This window comes from Moesziomyces antarcticus, assembly GCF_000747765.1.
Source record: "Moesziomyces antarcticus DNA, scaffold: scaffold_v10020, strain JCM 10317, whole genome shotgun sequence".
Lineage (NCBI taxonomy): Eukaryota > Fungi > Basidiomycota > Ustilaginomycetes > Ustilaginales > Ustilaginaceae > Moesziomyces > Moesziomyces antarcticus.
The window spans coordinates 238,236-264,227 of NW_014638990.1; the positions used below are offsets into that span (position 1 = coordinate 238,236).

The following is a 25,992-nucleotide window of genomic DNA, read 5'->3' on the forward strand; positions in this document are numbered from 1 at the left end:
CGGCGACCAACTCGGCGCAGAAGCCAACGATTGGCTGCAGCCTCGGTCGCTGGCCGGAAGAACTTTCGACGCGAGAAAGACCAGCGGAGGTGAGATGCATGACCACGAGCGGGTGTGTCAGGCCGACTTGGCCGATGCTGCCTTCCCTGAAGACTTTGCGAGATACACAGTCGACTTTGACATCGACATGCCAATTGGTCAAGTCTGGAGAAGAGCGAGCCGAAATGGATGCGGAATTTTTTCGCCCTCTTTTTTTTTTTTTTTTTCTCTATTTCTTTTCTTTGGCTGAGGGCGGCTCTGCTGAGTCCGAAAGAATCCTCCGAACCAAAGCTCGAAAAAAAAAGGCGCTTTCGGCTTCTTCATCCGAAAGAGGAGCGCCGATCCTCGCATCCTGCAGCTGTCTAGGTCGCAGGGATCGATGTGTTCCACTGCACAACACCAGCCTCAACCTCGGGATCGTGTTTAGACAAACCCAGCCATCGTTACCCACACGCTGCAGTCACACTGAACGACGGCACCACCAAGACGGTCTCCGTTTGCTGTCGGCGTGTCTGCGAGCCATCGCAAAGTTGGCTCTATTGTCTTGCAATGGAGGCGCTTGGCAGCCAACGCGGGTCGGACTTAAGTGGGCAACACCATGCACGGCGAGATGAAGCTTCGGGGCTGAGTATATTCTCGGGACGGATGGCCTGGATTGGAGCGTAAGATGACTGTCGAAGATAAAAAAAAAAGCCGCGGGAAGCAAGGTCGAGTAGTGGCTCCAACGGCAACCATTTTTTTTTTTTTTCTTTTTGGTAAATTCCAGCGATGATGCCACCTTGCGTCGAGCAGCCTCGACCTTTTTTTTGTGGAGTGCCTCTGGCGTGCCAACCTCGGACGTAAGAAAGGCGTGGATCAGAGTGGAGACTGGCCGGAACAAGTCACAGTGGCACGCACTCATGCCTTGGCACCACTCGGCTGCATGGCTCCAGGACGATCCTTTGGGCTCGATGGCACCCTGAAAGTGAAAGTGGGTCCGACTTCATCCGGTCCTGCTTCCTGCACTGTGTGATGAAAAGCGAAAGCTAGAGCCAACTTTGCGAGAGGAGAAACTGAAGCTGTAGTGAGTGAGGACACAGGGCGTGGACGACGTCGAAGTCAAGGGCGGCTGCGGATGTCGAGGCAAGCTGACGTGCATCCGCGGATCGCAGCTTCCGAAGACGTCCGCCGAGCCGAGGCGGCGCTGCTGCATTGGCTGCACAAGTTTGCACCCTGGATTGCATGACTCTGCGTGACTCTCTGGGTTGCCGATTCGCCCGGCTGTCGAGCTCTAACTCTGTGGACAGCCGTGAACTTGCCTCTTCCGGTCGTAAGCTCGAGCTAGCTTCCGGTGGACTCGGCCAAGGCAACGGCTCAATTGCGCTGAGCCCTGTGGGACGGCCAGCCGGTATAGGGTTCCGCGTGCAAAGAGTGACGTTGTACTGCCGAGGCACATCCGCGTTTCGAGGGTCTTGGCAGTCATCCCTCCTCGCGCTGACTCAAAAAGGCTGAGCTGGGCAGCCAGCCATATATGAGCGAGCCTCCCAACGGTGCGGATGCGGGATCGCTGCTGCTGAGTCCTTTGAGTCCCTTTCCTTTACACCACCACACCACCTCTGTACAGCGTCCGCCATCGCTCGGAACGTCGAGCAACGTCTGTCTCCCTTTGGATCGGATCAGCCCCGACTCTTTCGACCCCATCCCGCTGCTCGACCTAGCATTCGGAGCAGCCGAAGTGCGATAACTCTTCCGCTGCACCCCCGCCTCATCTGTCTCGAGCAGGGGGCTGCGATTCCGTGTCCTTTCTCACGGCCGCAGTTCCCTCTCTCCTGCTGGCCAGACCAGATCGAAACGTGATCCGCGCAAATCACCACTCTTTCCACAATGCGGCCCTTTGCATCTTCCAAAACCGGCTCCTCGAAGCGTCAAATCGTCTCTCTGTTGGCTACCTTCTGCCTCGTCTCGGCCGCCGCTAGTGCGTCACTCCAAGGCGCCCGCATCGAGCTCTCACAGCCGCCAAGCGAGCGCCAGCTCTCATCCTACGATGGCCGTGCAGAACCGCGCTACATCCGTGAGCTGCCTCTGAGCCCACTCCTCAAGAGACACGGTGACGACGAGCACGAAGACGATGCCGATGAGGAGCAAAAGTACGATGCACACACGCACCTCGAACCGGAGCAACACGGGATGGAACACGACGACGGAACTTCCATGGATCACCAGGACCCGCATACTCACGCCCACGATGACGCCGGCCACAGACATGAAGATGTAGCGACAGCAGCGGCGGCGACGCAACACACGCACACCCACGAGCACGGTCATGACGCCCATAGCATGCACATGGACGGCCCCAGCCCAGATTCGATCCCTGACGCCTCAATCGCAGGCTCCGAGCTGCGCGAGCTCCCGGTATGGCATTCGCATGGGGGCCACGGACACTCGCACGGCTCGGGTCCCGTACGCGAAAAGCTCAACGAGACGCTCCTTTTCCGCGCCAAGGGCCCCGACCCGCTCAGCTACATCGAGTGGGACTTTGCCTACGGTGTCGGCTCGCTCGCCCAGCTCCAGCGCTTCACTGCCGATGCCGACGTCCTCGCCGGCACAGAAAAGATGGGCGTCGTCGATGGACGATGGAGGAAGCTCTTTGACGAGAACGATGCGGATCAACGCAAGGCCATCGCTCAGGACATTGCCTCGCGCATTGAGGATGCCCAGGGCCAAGAGCCCGGCCGACACCGTGGTCTGCTCGTCCTTCACGTCGTGACGGCCATCGTCAGCTGCTTTGTCCTGCTGCCCATGGCGCTCGTGCTGCGCGCTGCCCACTCGTCTCTCGCTCCCCTCGTCTCGCTCCTCTACCTCGCTCTTCTCGGCGGCTCCATGTTCATCTCGATCATCTACAAGGCGCTCACGCCCAGACTCTACCCGGACAACGCGCACGGCTCCATGGGCTGGGCCATCCTGTGGATCTCGCTCATCACGCTCGGATCGGACGTCTTCCGTCTGGTTGGCCAGATCTGGTCCGCAGTAGGCGCGCTCCGCTCGCACAGGCGCGCTCAGTCCAATGCGTGGCTTCCCACCGGCGGTGTTGCCAACGCCACAGGAGGTCCGCAGTCGTGGAGGGATGTTGTCGGCACGATGCTCGGCCGAGGACAGAGCCACAATCTGAACAGCGAGAGCTACGATGCGCTTGAAGAGGAGGCTATGCTTTCTGAAGAGGCGCAGAGCGACGCGCACGAGCTCGACGTCGAAAAGCACATGCACCGCCATACGGCCGCGCCGAGGCGAAGCGGCTTCAGCTCGCGATCAGGATCAGGCTCGGGCTCGCCGCACCGCGTCCATTTCGACGAGGACGGAGAGGCAGGGCACCGCACGCATGGTGGCAGCGCCGAGTCGCTCGTGGAGCCAGTCAACTGGGTCGGCAGCGGCAGTACCGCTGTGAGCAGCCCCGAAGGCGGGCGCCGCAGCAACCTCGCTGGCGGTAACAGCCACCTGGGAGCCGATCGTCTGGTGGCTTCGCCTACGACCACGGCGTGCAACACGCCTCGCAACTCGATCTTCGGGCCCGACTCGACTCTGCTTCCCCCGCTCAGCCTCAAGTCGGTCTCGCTGTGGCGCAAGCAGGCTCACGACGACCAAGCCCGCGCGCCCCAAGATTCAAGCCATCCCGAAGCCATGGGCTACCCTGCCACACAGCCGCGAAGTAGTCGCCTTGACACCTTCCGAACCGTGCTGCGATACGCGCGCGTAGTGGCGGCGCGTTCGCTGCCCATCCTTGCCTTTGCAACCTCGTACACCGGTCTGGCCGTCTACACGGGCTCCTGCCGCTCGGGCTACAAGAACGTGTGTCTGGCGCACGGCATCAAGGGCGGCATCTTCTTCTGGTTTGGACTGCTCACATTCGGACGCTATCTGGGCGCGTATGCCGACTGCGGATGGGCGTGGAACAAGCGACCCAGTGCAGCAGCCGGCGTGCGGGGAGGCGGCAGCAGCCAGCGATTGGCAGCCTGGCGCCGCAACATGCCCAGCGCCGAATTCGTCGAGTGTCTGGTGATTTTCATCTACGGCGCTTCCAATACCTGGATGGAGCGCTTCGGAGCGCAGCCGGGCGACCCGTATACGATCAAGCAGATCCAGCACATTTCGATTGCGGTCATGTTCTGGTTCGCCGGGCTGATGGGCATGCTGCTCGAGACGCGCTTTATTCGCAACATGCTTTCGTTCCCGATCGCGTACCATCACGTGGCGGCTGTGCCGCTGCGCGAGGCTCGTCGTCGTCACAATGCATCGCGCATGCGCGGTGGTGGTGCTGGGAGAGGCGCACGTGTCGGGTACGACGAGGCGGACGAGGAGCTCGAGCTGCTGGTCGAGGCGCAGACGCAGCCGGCGTCGTACTCTGCGTCGTTCAACCCGTTCCCTGCGCTGGTGATCGGCGTGACGGGCGTGGCGATGGCGGCGCACCACCAGGACTACGTTTACGAGGTGGAGATCCACATGCTGTGGGGCGAGCTGCTGGCTGGCTTTGCGGTGCTGCGATGCCTGACGTACTTCCTGCTGTGGCTGCGACCGCCCACGGCGTCGGTGCTGCCCTCGCGTCCTCCCACCGAGGCGCTGGCCGCATTTTCGCTGTGCTGCGGAGGGCTGGTGTTCATGCTGAGCAGCGAGGAAGTGTCGTTTGCTGCGATGCGCAGCGGTTACGGCGACTTTATGGCCATCCTCAATGTGGCGGTGGCGGCGGTGGCGCTGCTCTTCTGCTGGACGACCGTGCTGATGATGCTCAAGGGCTGGGCGGTGCGCCGCGAGGTCAAGAGGAGCGTGTACGTCGCCGAAGTAGTGCCTGACCTCGGCGCAAACGCTCTGCAACTCAACGTGGCTGCCAACGAGGATACCCAGCCCAGGCACATGCGCGCGAGCGTCGCTGGCCGAAATGCGGCGGCAGCACCCGTCGCTACCACTGCCACTGCCGACCCAGTCTTTGTGCTCGAGGATGAGGAGGATGAGTAGTCTCACAGAGGATCAAGTGCTCATTCTTCGAGCCCACACAATATTCACCTTTCCCATTTGATACCAGGTCTTCTGACCACCCTCTTACCCGGCGTTGCGCTTTGGCACCTCGTTGGAGCCTTTGCAGCGCGCACATATGATATGCCCCTTCTCTAATCTAGTGTATGCTTTTGACCCGCATCGAGCCGTGTGTGTGTGCTTCTGGGTCGCTACGACCTGTCGGCGGTGTGAACGGTTGGGGCACAGCGTGTGGGGGGATGAAGCGGTGGGGCTGCGTCGGAGAGATCCGGCATGTTAGCGGCGCAGATCCCACAAGTTGCAATGGTGGGCGTGGGGTCTTCCTTACAGCAGCCTCCACCCTTTCGATGCCTCGAGGTGGTGGCGTTCCATTTTGGAGCGTGAAACAAAATAGACAAAAGATGCAAAGGAAGGGTCGTGCAGCGCAGGGTGGGAATCGGAGCTGACCAACGTGTCAGGGCCCTGCAGGAGCAGCGTAGCTTGGGCCCCACTCGTGGCTTTGAGTCAGCAAGGCAAAGCAGCAGTTTGAAGCCATCTCTCCCCCCCCAGTGGGCTCGAGTGGGGTCGCATTACAGCGATGCGGTGGATCCGATAGGCGTGAGAAAGGGCGAGGCCTCGGAAGGGCCGCTCGGAATGACGATGCGACGATAGCAGACCAAAAGTTGTTGGGCATCAAAGCAAATCAATCCCAACTGTCATTTTTTCTTATTTTTCTGTTTTGGCGATTTTTGTGCTGCCGCGGTCCCCACATCTTCGGCTCGCTGCTCAGCCACGGCAAAGCACAGCGCAACGGCATTCACACGCTGCTGCCAAAATCTGACATCCGACAGCCCGGCGTCGCACGTTACGAGAGTCCGATGCAGCGAAATGATGCACTTTCCCACCTTTCAACGTGTGCTGAGGCCGCTGCAGCATCAGCCCGCACCTGCATGCCTCCGCCAAAAGCTCCGACCGCCTCCTTGTGCAGGTGCAAAGTGTTGCTCTCGGCGGCTCAGCAACCCACCGTCATCGCATCCCGTGCCCAGACAGACCCCACCGTCTTGCCATCACCCCTCGCCCTTCACCATCACCATTGCCGGCGACCGTCTTCGGAGGCTTGCACGACCAGCTCACCGTTCGCTTGCTATCTGCACACAAACGCGCACAGCATACATCACAGGCCAACACCGGATCGATCGTCAGTGCACCGCTCCGACCGAGTGGCCATCACAGAGAATGGTCCGCACGCTCCAGCATTCCAAGTAGCTTCATACCCGGCGCTCGAATTGAGCCGCTCTCCCCAAGCACAGACATACCGACTCTCACCATGCTCGATATCTTGCGACCAGCACCCAACAAGGCTCGTCCTTCCCCACAACGGCCCGCCTCGCCCACTCTCTCTCCGGCATCGTCCACCTCCACCCTCAAGGCTTCCTCATCCTCTCGTACAAAGCCGGACCCTACATCCACCTCGGCCTCCGCAGCTCGATCAAAGGGTCAGCAGGCGCGTCGTTTGAGCATAGAGACCGCCGTCATATCATCGCATAGGTATCGCTACAACCGTGTGCAGCAGCCAGACCAACCTCTTGATCTCGATCAACCTCCCTTCCGACGCTCCACATTTGCTTCCTTACCTTCGCATCACGCAAAGGCAGCTCGGACCGGCGGCAAAGATGCTCGCTCTCGTGACGGCTCGCTCGTCGCACCCTCGACGCCCGAATTGCGTCCCTCCCAACGTAGCAGCAGCAGCAGCAGTCGCAAGCGCTCGCGCCCTCAGAAGCCGCTTCTCGGCGGCCTCTACTTTTCCGACCTCATCGTCGTCGCCTTCTTTTACGCAGTCAACCTGTTGCGCACCTGCGGCATCGCAGAGCTCGTAGACGTCGCCTTCAAGGCTTTCGCCTACGTCTGCACCCGCCTCCCCTTTGACTTTTACCAGAGATGGTCGCTCAGCCGCCCACCTTCCACCCACTTTGCCTCCTGGACACCGCTGACCAACCATCCTCCACCACCCAACCACCGTCTGCGACGAGATTTGGACGACCGTCCTACGCCCGCCTCGGCGACGGCTGTCATCACGTCGTCCGACGAAGAATCTTCCAGCTTGGATGCATTCGACCAGGACGAACAGCTATCGCCTTTCCACCATCTCGTCCTCCTCCTCGTCCGCTTCGCATGCACCAGCTTCCCTCATCTCGTGCCCCGAGTCCTGTTTGCAGAAGAGACCATCGGCCCCCTGGTCCGCTGGAGGACGGGTGGTGGTGCCGCTGGCATCGTCCGCGAATTCACAAGCGACCATACCCCGACAGACAGGTCACCGACCAACGCACAGACGTCCACAATACAGGATGCACCCAAAGCTCACTCGAAAGCAAAGTCCAAGCCACACTCAACGCATACATACACCCGGCCTGGCTTCCGCGCCTTTTGGATCGGCGCCGACGCCCACGTGCCCGTCGAGGTCAGGCGCTCAGACCCCTCGTCCAGATCCGCCACCACCTTCCTCTATCTCCACGGAGGCGGCTTCTCGCTCGGCTCCGTCGCCTTTTACGCCGAAGCGCTCATCCGCATCATCACAAAGGTGTGCAGCCTCGAGGAGCGCGACAACGATGCTCGCTGCGTGGCCGTCGAGTACGATCTTGGGCCCACATCGCGCTTCCCCGGGCCTCTGCTCCAGTGCCTGCGGTGTTACGCCCATCTCATCGAGGTCGAGGGCATCGATCCGGCCTCCATCACCATCGCCGGCGACAGTGCAGGCGGCAACCTCGCCATGGCGCTCCTCCTCTGTCTCGATGGTCAGGCTCGCAACGAGCCCGGCCTGGCCGAGCGGGACTGGAGCAGCCTGCCCATGCCCGGAAAAGCGGTGCTCATCAGTCCATGGGCAGACCTGCGGCCGTCGTCGTCGCTTGCCTTTGCCAGTCTCCGCGAAGCAGCTGCAGCAGACGCTCGCTCTGCCGAGTCTGCCGCTGCGAATCCCCGCCACAAGAGTACGACCGCCCGGGAGCAGCAGGGGTCGGCAGCGTCCGGACGCGTGTCTGCCTGGACCGAGGCGATCGGCCAGCACGAGTGGGACTACGTCGCAGCGGAGGCGCTCATGCACTTTGCGCAGCTCTATGCCGGCGTGCTCAAGACTCCCCGCCGCGTCCGAGGTCCCATGGGATGGGTGGCCAATGTCTGTGCCGTCCTCGCTGGAGACGACGAGGTTGTTCCAGAATCCAAGACCTCAGACAGGAAAGGCGCTGCTGCATCCGCCGCTGCCTCAGTTGGAGCCACCGCGCCACTGGCCATCTTTCGCACGCTTCTTGTGCCGAGCCAGCGCATCGCGCGAGTCGCGCACACCATGCTCACCGAGCCTTTACTCCATCGTACGAGCACCACCAAGTCCTCGCCGAGCTCGTCCGACGCATTCAACCAGGTCGAACACATCCGACCCTCGGCGATCGGCGCGCTGGATCCCATCTTCCCCGCTTCCGAGCGCAAGACCGACCCCGTTCCTAGCACCGCCGATCTGTTCGTGTCGCTTTGGACTGAGCCGTCACAGGACGAGAGCAAGGTCCAACGCGACGCCGAGTTCGAGGCGGCGCGTACGTTACTCGAGACGAGCAAGCTCGTCAACCCGGCCATCGGAGACTGGAGTCGTATCCGCCTGAAGCGAGGCATGCTGGTGCTCTGGGGCGACCGCGAACGGCTCGCAGACGACATTGAGGCCTGGATCGATGCCGTGAGGCAAGCGCAGTCGACACGACGCACTCGCGACGACCGACCAAGCCAGGACCTGGATCCCTCGCACGCCGACACCGCGGAGGGAAAGCATTCCTACACGGATGCTCCGCGCAGGACGCTGCAAGAGCGACGTGCCGCCTCTCGCTCTCCTCACCGCCTCGCCGAGGAGGTGCGCGAGCACACTGCCGACTGGGTATGCACGGCGGTGGAGCACGGTCCGGGCGGCGTGCACGCGTGGCCGTTCGTGTCGATGTACCTCGCGGGCTCGGATGCGGAGCGCGAAAAGGGTCTCGAGATCATCGCGCGCTTTGTGGCCGATCCCATGCTGAGCCCGGCATCGACGCATCCGGGCACGCCGGCGTCCACGGTGGGCTCGCTCGCTGTCGAGCTGCCCGTGGCGCAGGAGCATCGTCCGCTGAGTGTGGCGGTCAACTCGCCACCGCACTTGAATGCGGTCTCGCCCGCGGGATCGATGCCGTCGGACATCAGCTCGCGCGGAGACGAGCACGACTACCCCTTTGCGCCGTCGTCGTACACCGGATCCGAGGGCTGGGACCCGAGCGAGCAGAACGAGCTCGGACTCGAGGGCGTGTATCCGCACGAGACTGTGTGGACGGAGCCGACGCCGACGCCGTCGACGGGCGCCGCCACGCCGGCCAGCAGCGATGTCGAAGGCGCAAGCATTGGGCACGACGAGCTCGCGCATCGCATCGGACTCGGACTCGCGGAAGAGGCGCGCTACAGGGCGGAAGGACCAACGCGCATTGAACCGGTGCACCTGCATCATCCCATGCAGGGTCGCACCGCGTCCTGGCAGCAGGCAAGCAGTGTGCAAGCTGCGCCGGCGCCAAGCAGGTCTCGGCGCGACACTGGCAGCCGCCGTGGTCAACCTGCGGTACTGGGCGGTCCCGTCGCCGGCCGTTCGCTGGCCGAGCTCGAGGCGGATTCAGACCGCAGCGCGCCTCCGTCTGCGCCGTCGTCGCGTCCCGAGTCGCCAGGCTGGCGTTCCGAGAGTGTGGGCTACGACTCGCACGACGACGATCTGGGCGCATCCTCGCCGCCGGAGCTCGACACCGACGCGTACTTTGGCGCGCGCTTCTCGTACGCCGACGACGTGATCCCCATGGATCCGGGCTTCTACGGGCTGTCGCATTACCACACGCTGCGACCCGAGGGTCTGTCGGACATTGCCGAGGAAGAGTCGCAGATGGACACGTCGTCCGTGCTGAGTGGCGGCCCGGGGGGAGGAGCGTTGTCGCCCGGATTCTCGAACCCGAGCTTTTCGCCCGCCGACGGTGCATCGCCTGTGGTGGCAGCGGCGAATCCGGGCCGGTACGGTGCGGCGTATACGCCGTCGGCAAGCGAGATGGCGCGGCTGCGAGAAGCGCTGGACGAGAGGGAGCGGCAGTATCGCCAGCGATTTGCGAGAAAGTTTGGCACACGCAGTGCAGGGCAGGAGCAGAGAAGCGAGATGCTGCGAGGACGCTTTTCCATCGAGGAAGATGACGCTGGATCGATTGGAGACGAGTCGGACGGCGACGTGGACCCTCTCGACATGAACGCGCAGCAGGCAGCAGAAGCGAGTGGCGCCAGCCCGTGGCGTTCGTCTGCGGACCTGCGAGACTTGGCGCCGACGACCAAAGGAGAAGTCGCACGCTTAGGTGAGGCAGGACCCACAACGAGCGGTGTTGCGGCAAGTGGCAGCTCTCTTGTCGACGAAGGGCCGGAGCGAGCGCCATCGCCGTCGCCATCGACCTCGTCGCAAAACTCGGGCGCACGCGACGTGTGGTGGTAGCCGCCAATATAGATACGCACTCGCGCAGTGCACAGGTTTCAGTCTCACGCATAGCATCGTTGTATACACACACGCACAGTCGTTTGAGAGTTACATGTAGATCGTCAGCAGCTGCCACTCGCTTGGGTATGAAGCGGAGATCGAGGAGTAGCTGGTCGGCAGTTTCAGCGCCAAGGTGTTAGTTTGGCGGCGCGATTAGGATGAGGTGCGACGCGTAAATTGGTTGCAGGAGACCCTGGGCGAGACAGGGTGGCGCGTGTTGGGCTCCCCGATGCGGCAAGGAATGGCAGCGCGTGATGGGAGCGAGAGGCGCGTGCGCTGCGTGGCGGAAGGGCGAGCAAGCCACTGAGCTCTAAAAGCTGAGCCCCGACTGAAGACGCGCGCGCGCTGTTGGTCTTTGCGGAGGCCTCTGCGTCGACTCAGCTTTCATTCCACCCACCGTCACCCTTTTGCTCATATCGACCACAAACACACCAACATGTTCGGCCTTTCGACAAGACAGACTCTCCTTCGCGGCACTCGTGTACGTTGATCATCTGCCGATCTCTCTGCTCAACTCTTGTGCAAACTTTCGACTGACGGTCTGAGTGGGTTGGAAATGTAGATGCTGTCGACTTCGGCTGTGCGCAATGACCTGGCACGCATGCAGGTGCTTGGTCGTCTTGCTGCCGACCCCGAGATCAAGACCACCAAGAACGGCAAGGACTACGTGCGATACACGGTTGCCACCTCGGACCCTCCCACCGGTCCCGTCGAGGAGGGCGAGCGTCCCGAAACCACCACGTCGTACCACCGATTCTACGTGTTCGGCGACCGCGGCGTGGACAGGATGAAGAACATCAAGAAGGGCTACCGCGTGCTCGTGGATGCCGAGTTCAGGATCGAGAGGACCCCCGCCGAGGCCGACCAGCCCGCCCGCGACACGCTCCTCGCTCTGCACCGTAAGTGCCGTCACAGCCTGGCGTGAGATTGAATCTTTACCACGGACGGCTATGCTGACTCTTCTGGCCCCTTTTTGTTTTCTGCAATCGCTTGTGTGGATCGACGGCCGTGATTGTGTGCAGGTGGCATCCAGGTCATCTCGAAGCCGCGCGAGGCCACCGAGTCTGCCTAAACCATTCGACCCTAATCTACACCAACTAATGGCATGATCTGAAAGGTCTGGCCGCCCCTGCTAGCGTCTGTACACGCGCCTCACCGCTCATCTGTGGAATGCATGACCACCTCGACCCGAGATGATCGTCCGTGCTGTGTGTGGATGGCCTGAGCGGATCCGTGACTTGCACGGTCGCCAGCTTCCGCGATTTTGGCGTTTGTTAGGGCCCTGGATTGCACAAATCTGCGAAAAAAGGAAGTGTCGTACGTGTCAGCGCCGAAATGCAAGGGCGCGGGCTGAGGTGCTTAGGAAATCCCTTATGGCAGGCCGCGTGACTCGGAGGCGCAGGCGGCAACCCGAGGGTTCACTTGACTGGCCAAACCACCGGCAGGGCTTGCATAAGGGAGCCGCGGGCAAGGTGAGGCGCTCGCCCAAAAATCGTCGAAAATTTCAACCTCGTTAGCCGTGTGCTGCTGCTGCTTGGAGCGGGGAAGAGATGGCAAAGAGCAGCAAACAGCTGCCATGGCGATCCGTAGGCGGGCGCAAGGCGAATCGCCGCAAGATCTTTGCGTGCTCGCTTGTGTGAAAAAGTGGTGCAAGAACAGCGAAAAGAAAGAATCAAGGGTCGAGCCTTTGCAGAGACACACAAGAGAGGGCTGATGCTAGCCGGAGTGAGAGGCGGGCAGCGCATCGGCGACGCTCCGGCTTGCCCCAACGCCCGAAGAAGGAGCATTTCAGATCTGTCGGCCAATCCAACTTCGCGCTTTTGTCCGCCACGCTGACGCTCAGAAGGTGCTCACAAGGCACATTTCGCTCACGGCTTTCTTCCTCTTCTCAACCTCGTCGCATCCGCTTGCTTCCTCACCAGCAGGCATCTCCGAACCTCTTTCCTTACACTCCCACTACCAACCTACTTCCATCGCATCCAAGCCGACACCGCGACACCATGGACCGAAGCCTCTGCCCGCTCAGGCAGATCCGCCAGGCCTGCCCCTACATGGGCCGCGTCTCCATGCCCCAGCTCCGACAGATGTCCACCACGCTCCTCCACCCGGGCGGACCTACGCGCCTCGTCACCCAGGCCCAGCAGTGCCCCGTCATGAGCCAGAGCCTCGCCATCAAGGCCGAGCAGAACAGCGGCGCCGCCGCCAACACCTTCACCCCGACCTTTGGCGCTTCCGGCAGCTCCTTCCTCGCCATCGCCGCCAAGCCCACCGCGGCTGCTGCTGCCGGCTGCCCCTTCTCGGCCCAGATGAACGGAGGCGCCGCCCAGCAGGTTCGCCACTACGTCTCGCGCTCCGAGGCTGCCCGCGCCGCCGTCGCCCAGCCCGACGACATCGAGCGCCTCCACGCCAAGGAGGGCATCAAGCTCGACGACCAGGCCAACGTCGACAAGTGCCCCCACGCTCGCAAGCTCGCCGAAGCTGCCGCCGCCGCTGCTGCTGCCGGCGACTCGCTGCCCCAGCACCAGCGCAGGAAGAGCATCAAGAACAAGCAGGTGCGCACCCCCGGCTCCGGCCTCGGCATGCACCCGGACCCCGAGCCGCACAACCGGCCCGGCTTCCACTACGAGCAGTTCTACCACGACCAGCTCCAGGCCAAGCATGCCGACAAGTCTTACCGCTACTTTAACAACATCAATCGTCTCGCCGGCAACGCTCCCAAGGGCCATCTCTCCGCCGAGGCCGACGAGATCACCGTCTGGTGCGCCAACGACTACCAGAACATGAGCCGTCACCCCGCCGTGCTCGAGGCCATGAAGGAGACGCTCGACAAGTACGGCGCCGGTGCCGGTGGCACGCGCAACATCGCCGGCCACAACCGCCACGTCGAGACCGTCGAGCAGACGCTTGCGCAGCTCCACCGCAAGGATGCCGCGCTCGTCTTTGGCTCCTGCTACGCCGCCAACGATGCCACGCTCACCATCCTCGGCTCCAAGCTGCCCAACTGCGTCATCCTCTCCGACGCCTCCAACCACGCCTCCATGATCCAGGGCATCAAGCACTCGGGCGCCAAAAAGGTCATTTACAAGCACAACGACATGCACGACCTCGAGGCCAAGCTCCAGGCGCTCCCGGTCGACGTGCCCAAGATCATCGCCTTTGAGTCGGTCTACTCCATGTGCGGCACCGTCGGTCCCATCGAGAAGACCATCGAGCTCGCCGAAAAGTACGGCGCCATCACCTTCTTGGATGAGGTGCATGCCGTGGGCATGTACGGCCCGCGCGGCGCCGGTGTTGCCGAGCATCTCGACTGGGACGCGCAGGTCGCCCAGGGTCACAAGCCCGGTCTGCTCAAGGGCAGCGTGATGGACCGCATCGACATCATCACCGGCACGCTCGGCAAGGCGTACGGCAACGTCGGCGGCTACATTGCCGGCTCGAACCGCTTTGTCGATCTGATTCGCTGCTTTGCGCCGCAGTTCATCTTTTCCACCACGCTGCCGCCTGCGGTGCTGACGGGCGCCAACAAGGCGATCGAGGTGCTGATGCAGTCGAACGACTCGCGCATCCTGCAGCAGCTGCGCACGCGCGAGACCAAGGACAAGCTCATCGCTGCGGGCATCCCGCTGCAGCACAACCCGTCGCACATTGTGCCCGTGCTCGTCGGCGATGCGTCCAAGGCCAAGGCGGCCTCGGACATGCTGCTCGAGGAGTTTGGCTGCTATGTGCAGCCGATCAACTTCCCCACGGTCGCGCGCGGTCTCGAGAGGCTGCGTGTCACGCCGACGCCCGGACACACGTCCGACGACGTCGACCACCTCGTGTACGCGCTCACCGAGATCTGGAAGCATCTGGGCCTGCGCACCGTCGCTGACCTGCGTGCTGCTCCCGAGGGCCAGGATGCGCTTGCTGATCTGTTCAAGGCGTCCGAGAAGACGGCGCGCGAGAACCCGCTCTGGACCGACAAGCTTCTTGGTCTTGACGAGCTCAAGGCGCAGGTGCAGGCCAACGGCTTTGAGCGCCGCGCTGGCGTGCAGGTCGCTGATGCTGCTGCGGCTGCTCCGCGTGCCGGCGTGGCTGCCTGAGCGCGCTGTCAGCCTGGCCGAGTGCCCAGTGCCTAGTGTCTGAGCCTCAGTGTGCTCGTTTTCATGTTCACTTTTCTCCCCTCCTCCCCATGTGCGAGGCGAGATTGGGCCGCTGCGCCTCTGTGTGTGGCGTGCTTGATCGAGTCGCTCGCGCAGTGGCAGGACGAAATGCAAGTCCTGTCATTCCCCCCTCCAACCCCTCAGCCTGAAGAGTGCCGATGTGTGTGAGAGAGCTCGAGAGAGGTGAGCTGAGCTGATGGGAGCGTTGGTTTTGTCGTGCGAGAAGGGATGGGGAGCCCAGGGCGTGTGACCTAAGGCGCGCCGATTTTTTTGAAGGCTCTTGGGAAGAACTGGCAAAATCGGGCGCGAAGCGGAAGGACGATTGGAAAAAATTGGCCTTTTGGCCCACGGAGAGATCGCCTCTGGCTGGGTGTCTCTGTGGTTTTGGTCCGGTCCTTCGCGAGGACTTTTGGTGAGGAAGGTTGAGTCGCTTGAGTTGGTGGGAAGACGTCGGGATCGTATGGTGTTGGTGATTGACTTCCACCATCCATCATCACCTTTTTGTTTCAAAAATGTTTGGCAGTGCGGTAGCTTCGTCCTCGAGGACTCTTCTGCGGGCCTCGCGTCCAGCGCTTCGTTCTTCGATTCGAAGCCTTAGCACCACCTCGACGCTTCGCAATGCGGCACCCGTAGATGCCAAGATCTCGGGCATCGTGGACCAGATTGAAAAGTTGACGTTGCTCGAGGCGGCGGATCTGGTGAGCGCACTCAAGACGCGCCTCAACATCACCGAGATCGCCATGCCCGCTGCATCCGCCCCCGCCGCCGCCGCCGCCCCAGCCGCTGCAGAGGAGGTAGAGGAGTCCGCCAAGCCAAAGGAAAAGACCGTCTTTACGCTCAAACTCACCGGCCTCAAGGATCCCACCGCCAAGGCCAAGGTCATCCGCGAAGTCAAGGCTACCAACTCCAATATGTGCGTTTTCATCATCTCCCGTGCAGCTCTCTCCCGTCGAGTGCGCCGATTACCGACCCAAGGAGGAAAGCTTGGGAAAGAAAACAATGCAGAGAGAAAGAGCTCATACTGACATTATCACAACGCCGTGTTTTTGATGCAGGAACCTGGTCGAGGCCAAGAAGTTCGTCGAGTCCACACCCCAGGTGCTCAAGGAGGGGCTCAACAAGGAAGACGCCGAGAAGCTCAAGGCGGCCATCGAGGCTGCCGGCGGCACTGTCGAGCTCCAGTAAATCCTTGCTGGGTATGCTATTCCAACTCTCTCTCTCCCCCGACGACAAGAAAAGACTCTCCGTGTGAGAAACATGGAGATGCACCATACGCACAGACACATGACAATGGACAGCAGCATTGGCTGTGCGACGTTCTTTACGATCTTGTATTGCGGCAGGCGTATGGATCTAGGCCCACGCATCGAGGCGATGCGCGTGTTCTTCGTTGCGCGCGCCCTTGTTTGGGCTGGGCTGGCGCGTGGCGTTCTCGTTGTAGAAGCTCTGGGCGACAATGTCGCGCACCATCTCGCCGATGGCGAGCGACGATGTGAGACCGGGACTCTCGATGCCGAGCAGGCTGAGCATCGCGCCACCGTGGATTTGGTCGACGCTCTGCCTTGCGGGTGAGACGCAGCTCGCGCTCGGACTGGGCAGACCGGGCGCGCGCTGCCACAGCCGCTGCGCACGCAAGTCGCTCGAGTTGTGCCAGAGCAGCTGAAAGTCCATAAACGCCTTGTGCTCCGGCCCGATCAGCTTGGGTCGGATGCCGGCATAGTCGGGCGCAAGCCCCGCCTTGTCAATGTTGGGCAGGTACTCGGTGATGGAGGCGTACATCGACTCGATGCGCGCCTCGTCGACGGTCAGCGCGTGCTTCCAAAAGTCGACCGCCTGCTGCGTGTCGGCCGTGGTCTCGGGTGGGGAGATCCACTCGGTGTCCGGCCCAAAGCGCACGTTGCCGTCGAGGTCGAGCGTGAGGTGCGTGCCGAGCGACGTGTGGGCGTGCGTCCCCTTGTTGCGCGTATCTGGCACGGGGTAGATGAGGTGGCGGATGCCGTCGGCGCCACGACCCTTGTAGGATGCATAGTTACCTTTGGAGTGCCACATGGGGATGGGCGCTTCGTCCGACCCAAGCTCGGCGAGCAGTGAGTTGAGCACCATGGGCGCATTGAGTCCCGACGTATTGATCACCACCTTGGCCAGAAGCGCATCCGCCTCGCTGGAGGTGCCGCTCGTCTCGGACGTGACGGTCTGCACGATCCAGCCGTCGTTGGAGCCGTGGTCGCCGCGCTTGCTGCTGGTGCTCGCGGCGCGCACCTCGCTCGGGTCGACGCGCACAACCTTTGTATCGTACACCACCTCGGCATTTTCGGCGTCGAGCAGCTCGCGTTCGAGGCTGGCCATGAGCTCGTGGCTGCTCACGATGCCCGTTCGCTCGGACAGCAGCGCCCAGCCGATGTTGTCCGAAAGGTGCGGCTCGAGTTCGCGCGCTTCGCTGCCGGAGATGAGCCGTGTGGGCGGCGCCAACGGGCCCAGAGAGGCGCAGTGCTGCTGCAGCTTTTCGAGGTACGACTTGGCATGGTCACCGCCGACGACGAGCTTCTGCGTCTGCTTGTGCGGGATGCCGTGCTGGGTGCAGCGCTCGTACATGAGCTCGCGCCCGCGCAGACAGAGGCGCGTCTTGAGCGAGTCGGCGGGATAGTAGAGGCCGGCATGGATGACCTCGCTGTTGCGCGAGCTGGTCTCTTCGCCAAAGGACTTGTTGCGCTCGACGAGGTAGGTGGTCTTTTCGGGCCATCGTTTGGCGAGCGCGGCGGCGATTGAGAGTCCCACCACACCGCCACCTACGACGAGATGGTCGACGGCGAGTTCGGGCTGCTTAAGCGGGTACTTGGAGCGTGGTGGCAGCGATGCGATCAAGGGACGCACGCTGTTGGAGCTGCTCAGCGTGGCCAAGCCCCGACGAGCAGGCTGGCAGCTGAGCATACGGCGCGAAGTCGACGGCACGTTCATGGTGGTGTGCAGCTCCTGCCTTGATCCTGCTCTGCGCCTTTTCTATGATGCTCCGCGCAGCTTCTGACTCGACGGATGTGCCGAACAAGATGACTCGCCCTCGGATGTGCCGATACGACTACGTGTGGGAGTGTGACAGTGACCATGGAACCAAGGTGATGCTCATCGGAGACATCCGAACAGCATGCGCCACTCTCTCAAGAACGCCGATTTGGAGGCCGGATAGCGAGCCAATTTCTCCAGAGCTGCACTTGGCGTCGGCATAACAAAGTCTTTTTTTCGCGCCAGCCTCCACCCTCTCATTTCTGCGTACCGCCTCATCACAGCGCATGAGGGCGAGGACGAGTGGACAGGCGCGAGTGGAGTTGAAAGTGTACAGTAAAACAAAATCGACGCAAATGGGCGATGATGGCTGCTGCCCGGCGCGACTCAGCCAGCCTGCCAGCCAGCCAGCTCGCTGTGACGGCAGCTCGCCAGTCGGGCCGTGATGCGAGCCAGCCCAGCAAGGGCCCTTTTGGGTCTCAACAGATCGGCTAGCAATCAACCACGCGCCCGCCTCACCGATGTGCAGCTGAGCCATTTCTCCACACGTCGCATCGTCTGCCCTCCATCCATCCTACATCCCATCGCATCCACACCCTACAAGGCAGCGTCACCACTCGACTCTCTTATCGCTCACCTTTCAACATCGCATCGCATCGCATCCGGCTCGTTCACCGACTCTCTTCGGTCAGCTCGCGCTTTCGGTCCATCTCACCAGCACGGAAGCTTATCTAGCGACTCAGCCCGGACGGTCTCGCAATTGCAAGCGGCGCAAAGTTGTAGGCTCGACGACACCGCCGCTACGCCGCTACCATACGCGCATAGAATCTTAATCCCTGCCCCGCTCGGTGCACACGCACATATACATCTGCCAACATGTCGGGCTGGATGAACTTCTTCGGCAAGAAGGACAACAAGAACTCGGCGCGCGATGCGATAGTAGGCTTGCGGCAGCAGCTGCTCATGCTCGAGAAGAAGGAGGAGCACCTCAACAAGAAGATCGACGACGAACTGAAAAAGGCCAAGGCCAACGTCACAACAAATAAGCGCGCGGCACAAGCGGCGTTGCGCCAGAAAAAGGCGTACGAGAATGAGCTGGATCGCATCGCAGGCACGCGTATGACGCTCGAGACGCAGGTCAACGCCATCGAGAGCGCCAACATGAACCTCGAGACCATGACGGCCATGCGCAAGGGCGCCGACGCGCTCAAGACCATCCACGGCAGCCTCAACATCGACAAGGTCGACTCCACCATGGACTCGATCCGCGAACAGATGGACCTCACCAACGAGATCTCCGACGCCATCTCCAACCCTGTCGGCATGGGCAACGACATCGACGAGGACGAGCTCAAGAACGAGCTCGAGGAGCTCGAGCAGGACGAGCTCAACGAGCGTCTCGTCGGAGCCGACTCGGTACCCCTGCATACCCCAGCCGTATCCGCCGGTCCATCACGCGCCAAAGAGGCCGAGCGCAAGCAGGCGGTGGTGGAGGACGACGACGATGCCGAGCTCCGCGCGCTCCAGGCCGAGCTGGCCATGTGATCCACTCCCCATCCTCATAATTGCCATCCACCCGCTGTTCTCCCGGGCGCTCTTGGCCTGGCATCAGCGACGTGGTTGCATCCCTGCTAGTCATCCATCCGCATTGCTCCAAAGACAGACGCCTTACTGCTTTGACCCGCGCTGCAGCTTTCTGATCGAAATGTCACCCAGCCTCCATCTTCTGTCATGACTCACGCCCACGCCCACCCCCACCATATATGCAGTTCACCTGCGCTTCCAGCACGCTGCGTGGGCGCCTCGTTCTGAGCAGGCAGGACCCTGGAGTCCCCAGCCCAACCTGAAAGCGTGATTCTGGTTTCGGGCAACCATGACCCCTTTGAGCGCCTTCCTTGGCTGGCTGGCTGGCTGGCTGGGCATAGCAGAGCCATCGAGTGCCATCGAGTGCCATCGAGTGCATCCGAGATCCATCCGAATCGACCGCCTTTGCAAGCGAGATGAATTTCAGCCCGGCGCGGCACAAAGCAGGGTCGCGACCGACAACGCTGGCGCAGTACTGAACTGATTCTCACAACTCAAATTTCCCATTTTTCCCACTTTCGCCGCCGCTGCTCGAGGCTGAGGCTCAGGGGGGCCAAAGGCAAAGGCTGAAAGAAAGGTTGGCGCGCGCTCTCTTTCCCATGAACCAAAAAAGGCGATTTTAGGCGTCCCGCGATGGTGAACCTGCAACAGTGGACCTGCCAAATTGCTCAATACCGCCCACCACCCCACCATCCATCCCACCCCCAGTCCATCCCTCTTCTTCACGCTCACTATCGCCGCCACATCCGCGCCACATCGTCTCCATAGAAGTGGCGTCGACACCAACGCGCGCGCGCTCTCGTAACGAACCATCACGACCCTGTCCCGACTTATATCTCGCCATACAAACGACGCTCATACCCCAACAGCATAACATGGACGCCCGATGCGACTATAGCATGGCTCGCTGAAGCAGCTCCCTCGTATTCGTAGCCTCGTACCTACATCCGAGCGTGGTGATGGAAGCAGTGCGCTCTGCTTCCCTATATCGATCCCGAATCGCCCTCGGCCTTGAACCCGTCTTATAATATGGACGCCCATCCAGCCAACGCGTCGGCGGCACTCGCGTCGTCCACCTCGCAGCTCGCAGCTCCCGCGCCCATCGACGTGGAGACCACCAACTGGAACGCCGTAAAGATCCTTGCCGTGCAGCACGACATCCCTCTCGCCCTGCTCGAGTCCATCCGCGACACCGTCACCGCCGACCCCGATGCCGACTTTGCCTCGCACGACTTTGGTCTGGCCACTCGCTTTGAAATCACTGCCGTCCGACTCGATTCTGGCCGCGTCGGCTTCCGATTCCGATCTCGTCGTCCCGACCACGCCGCAGCTTCTACGACACTCTCGCCTCAGCCTGTCAAGCCTCGGGCACTTCCAGCACTACAACATGGCATCCCGCGCTCCAGCTCATCCGGCGCGGTCTGGACTCCTGATCCGTCGGATCCAACACCTGTCCCCGCAAAGTCCAACCTGAGCGCAAGCCTCTTTCGACGAACGGGCAACCTCAGCCTCAAACACTCCAAATCCATCCCCGTCCTGCGTCGCAAAGCTTCCGGCGTCTTGGCCCCATTTGCCGCGCCCGAAGCTCCCAATGCAACCCATGCGGCCGAGCTCTCGACCAATCACGCACCAGCAGCTGGTCACGACCATGCCACGACCATGCTCGCGCCAGCCCTCCCAATAACCTCGCCGCACAAGTCGGCAGCAGCCCAGAATTCTGTCGACCGTCTCCATCCATACCGCTTCGCAGCCGCACCGGCTCTCATGGCGCGCACCGGAAGCTCTCCCGTCAACGGTCCCCATGCCAATCGCTACGCCACCGACCACATCGAAGAAGGCGACGTGCTCGGCGCCATTCTCGGTCTCGGTCACGCCGACTTGTGGGCAAAAGCGCTGCCCGACGTGCAAGTCGCGCCCCAGCACCGCGCACTTCAGCCCCAGTCTCGGCGCAGGCGCTCCTCCAGCAGCTCTTCAGGCGCTTCCCGTGGCATCTCCGCCAGCCAGCTTTCACCGCCTCAGCTCCGCCTGCCTGACCTCAGCTTGGACTCGCAACCCTCCAGCTCCCCCAGGGTTCACCAGCTTAGAGAGGCGCAGTCCTTCGAGTCCACCGTCTCCGACGCTACAGCTCGCGGCGAACAGAACGATCCTTCGATCGAACAGAACCCGCTTGATCTGCAGCCTCTCGTACAGACCCAAGATGGAAATTCCAGCCGCCTCGATGACAAGACGCTCATCTTTGACGTCCTTCAGTGCTACCACCGCCCGACTCCCTCATCAGCCTCGCAGGCGTCTGGCTCCTTGCCAAGGTCGCATCGGTCGAGGCTTGTACCACAAAAAGACCTCGCCTCCTCCGAACCTAACTTGGATCGACGCGCTGCCATGGAGGACTCCCCGGCCTCGGACTTCCTCGCTCAGGCTCAAGCTTTGCCCACGTCCGCTTCGCCTGGCGACGATCCACGCTTTGCCGTCTGGGCCGTCAAAGGTGACACCAACGACGGCTCCTTTGTCGTTTGCAATCGATTCGGCCACACCGAGCACGGGTCCACCCTCTCGCTCACCTCGCCCGCCTCCACGACGACCTCCCCATCATCCACCACAAAGCGTCGCAACCGCAAGAGTCAGCTTCCGTTCGGCAGCAGCAGCGATGCCCAAGACGCAACGCCCGAACGCAACGCCCAGTCGTCACAACCCAAGCCAATGCTCCTCGCCGCATCCGCGTCTCGTCTCGTCGCAGAGCTCACTGCCGAAATCGACTTGCACCTGCGCAACGACTTTTTCTACACCTACCGCGCCTTTATGACGCCGCTCGACCTGCTCGAGCTCCTCATCCTCCGATTCGAGTGGGCCATCTCCGATCCCACCTCGGCAGAGGACGAAGCTCGTCGCCGCATCGTCCGTGTCCGCACCTACGTCGTCATCAAGCACTGGCTCCAGCATCACTTTGATTCCGATTTCCTCCCCAACCGCGCCTTGCGTCAGCGTCTCGCAGCCTGGCTCAACGCTATGGCCAAGGACGAGCGCATCACATCGCGCCCAGCTGACATGAACATCGTCAACAGTCTGCGCAAGATCGTCAGATCGCTCAAGCAGACCTATTCGCAGTCGGGCGTCGGCGGCCTCCTTCTGAATGACGCCGGTCGACTCCCGGACAGCACGTCTATGCGTCGCAAGACCGACAGCCTGTCCACCTTTGCGTCGTCCTCGCACGACTCGGAGTCGAGTTCCGGTATGCACATGAGCGTCGCATCCAACGAGGAGCACGCTCCCAGCAGTTCCAGCTCCGTGCCATCGACCACAGAGGACGTCAATCTCGACTTTTCTGAGGACAACGGCTCACACGACGCGCCGCATGTCCGATCTCCGTCATCCGAGCATCAGCAGCAGAGCCCCGCAGCCAAGTCCTCCCGCGTGGATTCCTCGGGCTCGTCGCTCGCTGCTCGAAAGGCGGCCGCAGAGTCCGTCTTGGTCTCGCACAGGCACACGCTAGCACCCGCTACGTTCCTTCCTCCCAGAGCAGCCCCGAGCTCCAATAGCTCGTCGCCTGCACCCATGCCGCATCCCTCCAACGCGTGGTCGCGCGCTTTCGTGCACACGGTCGGCCGTCTGTCAAAGTTCAAGCGTGTACTTGGCAATCGCGGTCTAGGAATGGACAGTGCCAACGACCTCGAGGCCGAGGCCGAGCCGTGCCACGATCTCCTCTTCGCCAAGGGCGGCCTCGATAGCCTTCTGCAGTACTTTGCCATCGAACAAGCTCGACGTCAGTCGTCCTCGGTGATGCGCCAGACGACGCTCCCGCGCCAGCGTCCTTTGTCGCGTACCGAGGAGGCGAACGAGGACGAGGAAGAAGGCGGAGCCAGTCAGATGTCGGAGGACAGCACAGGTCAAGAAGAGACACCCAGCTTGGCGGGTGCATCGACAAACAGGTCCACGCCGGCAAGCTCGATCGATCTTAACGCCCTCTCTGAAAAGAGGGCCTCTATCAGCAGGCAAGACGGCCGGGGCCTCGGCATTCACAATACCGACGAGGATGTCCTGCACCCTGCCGCTTTGGATGCTCATGACCCGCTTGGTCTGGATGCGTCCTTTATCCGCCCGCTGGACTCGTTCGTCAAGCGGAGCACCAAGGGTGAAGAGCCGCTGCACCACGCCACCAGCGAACAGACGCTCCGCTCGGTCTCACGAGCCCCTTACGGCCGCGGCTCTGAGGATTCCGTCTCGGCTGGTCGTGCCTCCATCGAGCACGACTCGGGCACGTCTCGAAAGCCGCACGGCATGCTTAGTCGCGGGCCATCCATGCGAGCTTCGGTCATGAGCAATGGTGCGCCTCGCATCGTCCAGATTGACGACATCGATCTGTCCAGCGACGACGACGACTTTGCGGTCCGCAAAGCTCTGCGACGGCTGCCGGGAGCGAGGGATCTCCGGCAGGCAAACAACATCCGGGACCTCGAGCCTCCCGTGTTGCAGGGCGGACGCGAAAGCTTCGACTCGATGGCATCCTCAATGTTTCGACATCCTGCAGCAACGCGTCAAGTGCACGTCGGCTCGTTCAGCCGCGGTCATGTGCGTGGCTTGAGCGTGGACAGTGCTCTGCACGTGTCGGATCATCTTCTCGGCTCCCCTACGGCGTTGCCTCCAGCCCCTCCCATGATCAGCACGGTTCAATCCGAGATGCTCGATCCCGACGAGGCGTTGCAAGGCTACGAGCTCGTCAAAGGGTTTCGGCTGGACGACATCGAGAGCGACGACGAGGAGCCTGGCGATGTCGAGGCAGCCCTCCGTCGGCTGGAAGGCATCATCGACGAGGATCGGCAGAAGCAGAAGGCGAACCGCGTTGAAAGGCTCTGGCAGCGTTCGCTGGCGCGCAACGCACGTGCGGACGACGCTGACGGCAAAGACGAGGCAGCCTCGCTCGACAAGCGTGCGAGCCAGATGTCGACGCACTCTGGCGCCGATCGCACTCTGTCCTCCTCGCTCACTGGCGGCTCGCTCGCCGATGCAGAAGACGAGGCGTCCAACGCATCCGTGCATCCTTGCGAGCGTTCGTACGACGAGGTCGAGGCGGCTTTGGCAGGGTCAGCGTCTGTGGACGACGCCGAGATCGAGGCGCAGTCTTCTTTCCTCGACCTTCAAGAGAGCCGATCGGCCTCGGAAGCCGAGGACCACGCCACCGCCACGCAGCCTCCTGCGGGTGCACCTGCTTCCGCCGCCATACCTGTCGAGGGCAAAATTGCCCCAACAGCGATTTTTTCTACCGGCCCGGGCGCCGCGGCGAGCAAGTCTGCAGTTGCGGCGGATCGCGCTTCGATGGTCGCAGGCCTGCACCTGTCGCCAGGACGCGGCATTGCGCCTCTGCCTCCCGTGCACCGATCTTTCCTGCTCTCGTATCGGTCCGAGTCGGTGGCGCGCCAGATGTGCCTGATCGAGGCGGAGCTGCTGCGATCGGTCACGTGGGACGAGCTGGCATCTTCAAGGTGGCGCGAGCGCCGTTTTGGCTCCGAGGTGACCGACTGGGAGGCCTTCTACCGCGACCGTGTGCGCGACCGCCTCGAGGCGCAGCGGCTCGGCGAGGTGCACGAGGAGCGCGCCGTCGAGGCGATCGTGGCGCGATTCAACCTGACGTCCAACTGGGTTGCGAGCGAGGTGGTGCTCACGCAGAACATCGACGAGCGCGCGGCGGTGATCTGCAAGCTGATCCGCATCGCGTGGAAGTGCTACCTGCAGTCCAACTTTGCGTCGCTGGCGCAGATCATCTTTGGGCTGAGCACGCCCTGGGTGGAGCGGCTGCGCAGGACGTGGAATCGGGTGGGCTACTTCGAGATGCGCATGTGGAAGGACCTCAACAGCTTTGTGGGACCGCGCAACAACTTCCGCCACCTGCGCAACGCCATGCTGCAGCTTGCCGACGGCACCTCGGGCATCGGCGGCAACAGTGCCAGCGGTACCGCGGCTGGTGGCGGTGGTGTTGGCGAGGGAGGAAGCTCGGCGTCGAACCGTGGCTGCATCCCATTCTTCGGTCTGTTTGTGTCGGATCTCATGCAGTGCGATGCCATGCCGACACTGCTCGACCCGACGTCGCCAACGGCCGCTGCGACCGTCACGACGCGCCCAGATGGCAAGCTGCGGCTGCTTCCGGCCGAGCCCGGCGCGTTTGCGTACCTCGCGCCGCTTCCTCCTTCGGTGCATCTGGAGCCGCTGGTGAACGTGCTCAAGTTCAGGAGCATCGCCGAGGTCATCCGCCAAGTGTCGGCGTTCCAGTGCGCCGCCAAGAACTACGGCGCCATGTTCGAGGCCGAAAAGGGCGCCTACGTGCGCTGCTTGAAGCTCCGATGTCTTCCGGGCGAGCTGCTTGCGCGTCTGAGCCACATGATCGAGGCGTGATCGCCCTCTGCCGTCCAGTGGTGGATTGCCATCAAACCAATATACCCGCTACATTCACTTAGCTTCACAGCCTTATTTCCTCGCAGTCGGGCTCCGTCACCGCCATTTGCTCCGAGTATCTTTCTCCCGACTCTGCTCTTATGGAAGCAGCAAGCGGCTATCCGTTCACTTAACCACACTGTCACTCTTATCCATATCTCCGGGGGCTAATTGCGTCACAAGAATACCCTTTCACCGAAGCGAGCAAGCTTGACTTGAGCATGTACCAAAGATTGAGAGCGAGTAGAGGCAGGGCGAGGCATCCGGTGCGAC

The 25,992-nt window shown here is 62.1% G+C and overlaps 8 protein-coding genes across 8 annotated transcripts; 7 read left to right on the forward strand and 1 right to left on the reverse strand.

The window, feature by feature from the left end:
* Positions 1 to 1,902: 1,902 nt before the first annotated feature.
* Positions 1,903 to 5,022, forward strand: PAN0_020c5963 (uncharacterized protein; the record flags this gene model as incomplete). Its single annotated transcript, XM_014798657.1, has 1 exon — positions 1,903 to 5,022. The coding sequence occupies one exon, from the start codon at positions 1,903 to 1,905 to the stop codon at positions 5,020 to 5,022; it is 3,120 nt and encodes a 1,039-aa protein (XP_014654143.1).
* A 1,324-nt stretch (positions 5,023 to 6,346) lies between these two features.
* On the forward strand, positions 6,347 to 10,534 carry PAN0_020c5964 (esterase; the record flags this gene model as incomplete). The annotated part of the gene is made up of 1 exon (XM_014798658.1): positions 6,347 to 10,534. The coding sequence occupies one exon, from the start codon at positions 6,347 to 6,349 to the stop codon at positions 10,532 to 10,534; it is 4,188 nt and encodes a 1,395-aa protein (XP_014654144.1).
* Positions 10,535 to 11,012: 478 nt separating this feature from the next.
* Positions 11,013 to 11,648, forward strand: PAN0_020c5965 (single-stranded DNA-binding protein; the record flags this gene model as incomplete). Its single annotated transcript, XM_014798659.1, has 3 exons — positions 11,013 to 11,057; positions 11,139 to 11,475; positions 11,599 to 11,648. The coding sequence occupies 3 exons, from the start codon at positions 11,013 to 11,015 to the stop codon at positions 11,646 to 11,648; spliced, it is 432 nt and encodes a 143-aa protein (XP_014654145.1).
* A 928-nt stretch (positions 11,649 to 12,576) lies between these two features.
* PAN0_020c5966 (delta-aminolevulinic acid synthase) lies at positions 12,577 to 14,658 on the forward strand (the record flags this gene model as incomplete). The annotated part of the gene is made up of 1 exon (XM_014798660.1): positions 12,577 to 14,658. One exon carries the CDS (start codon positions 12,577 to 12,579, stop codon positions 14,656 to 14,658), a length of 2,082 nt encoding a protein of 693 aa, XP_014654146.1.
* Positions 14,659 to 15,230: 572 nt separating this feature from the next.
* PAN0_020c5967 (clpS-like protein) lies at positions 15,231 to 15,903 on the forward strand (the record flags this gene model as incomplete). The annotated part of the gene is made up of 2 exons (XM_014798661.1): positions 15,231 to 15,631; positions 15,774 to 15,903. The coding sequence occupies 2 exons, from the start codon at positions 15,231 to 15,233 to the stop codon at positions 15,901 to 15,903; spliced, it is 531 nt and encodes a 176-aa protein (XP_014654147.1).
* Positions 15,904 to 16,071: 168 nt separating this feature from the next.
* On the reverse strand, positions 16,072 to 17,673 carry PAN0_020d5968 (NADsdehydrogenase; the record flags this gene model as incomplete). The annotated part of the gene is made up of 1 exon (XM_014798662.1): positions 16,072 to 17,673. The coding sequence occupies one exon, from the start codon at positions 17,671 to 17,673 to the stop codon at positions 16,072 to 16,074; it is 1,602 nt and encodes a 533-aa protein (XP_014654148.1).
* A 918-nt stretch (positions 17,674 to 18,591) lies between these two features.
* PAN0_020c5969 (snf7-domain-containing protein) lies at positions 18,592 to 19,260 on the forward strand (the record flags this gene model as incomplete). The annotated part of the gene is made up of 1 exon (XM_014798663.1): positions 18,592 to 19,260. One exon carries the CDS (start codon positions 18,592 to 18,594, stop codon positions 19,258 to 19,260), a length of 669 nt encoding a protein of 222 aa, XP_014654149.1.
* A 1,068-nt stretch (positions 19,261 to 20,328) lies between these two features.
* On the forward strand, positions 20,329 to 25,680 carry PAN0_020c5970 (lte1 protein; the record flags this gene model as incomplete). Its single annotated transcript, XM_014798664.1, has 1 exon — positions 20,329 to 25,680. One exon carries the CDS (start codon positions 20,329 to 20,331, stop codon positions 25,678 to 25,680), a length of 5,352 nt encoding a protein of 1,783 aa, XP_014654150.1.
* Between the last annotated feature and the right edge of the window lie 312 nt (positions 25,681 to 25,992).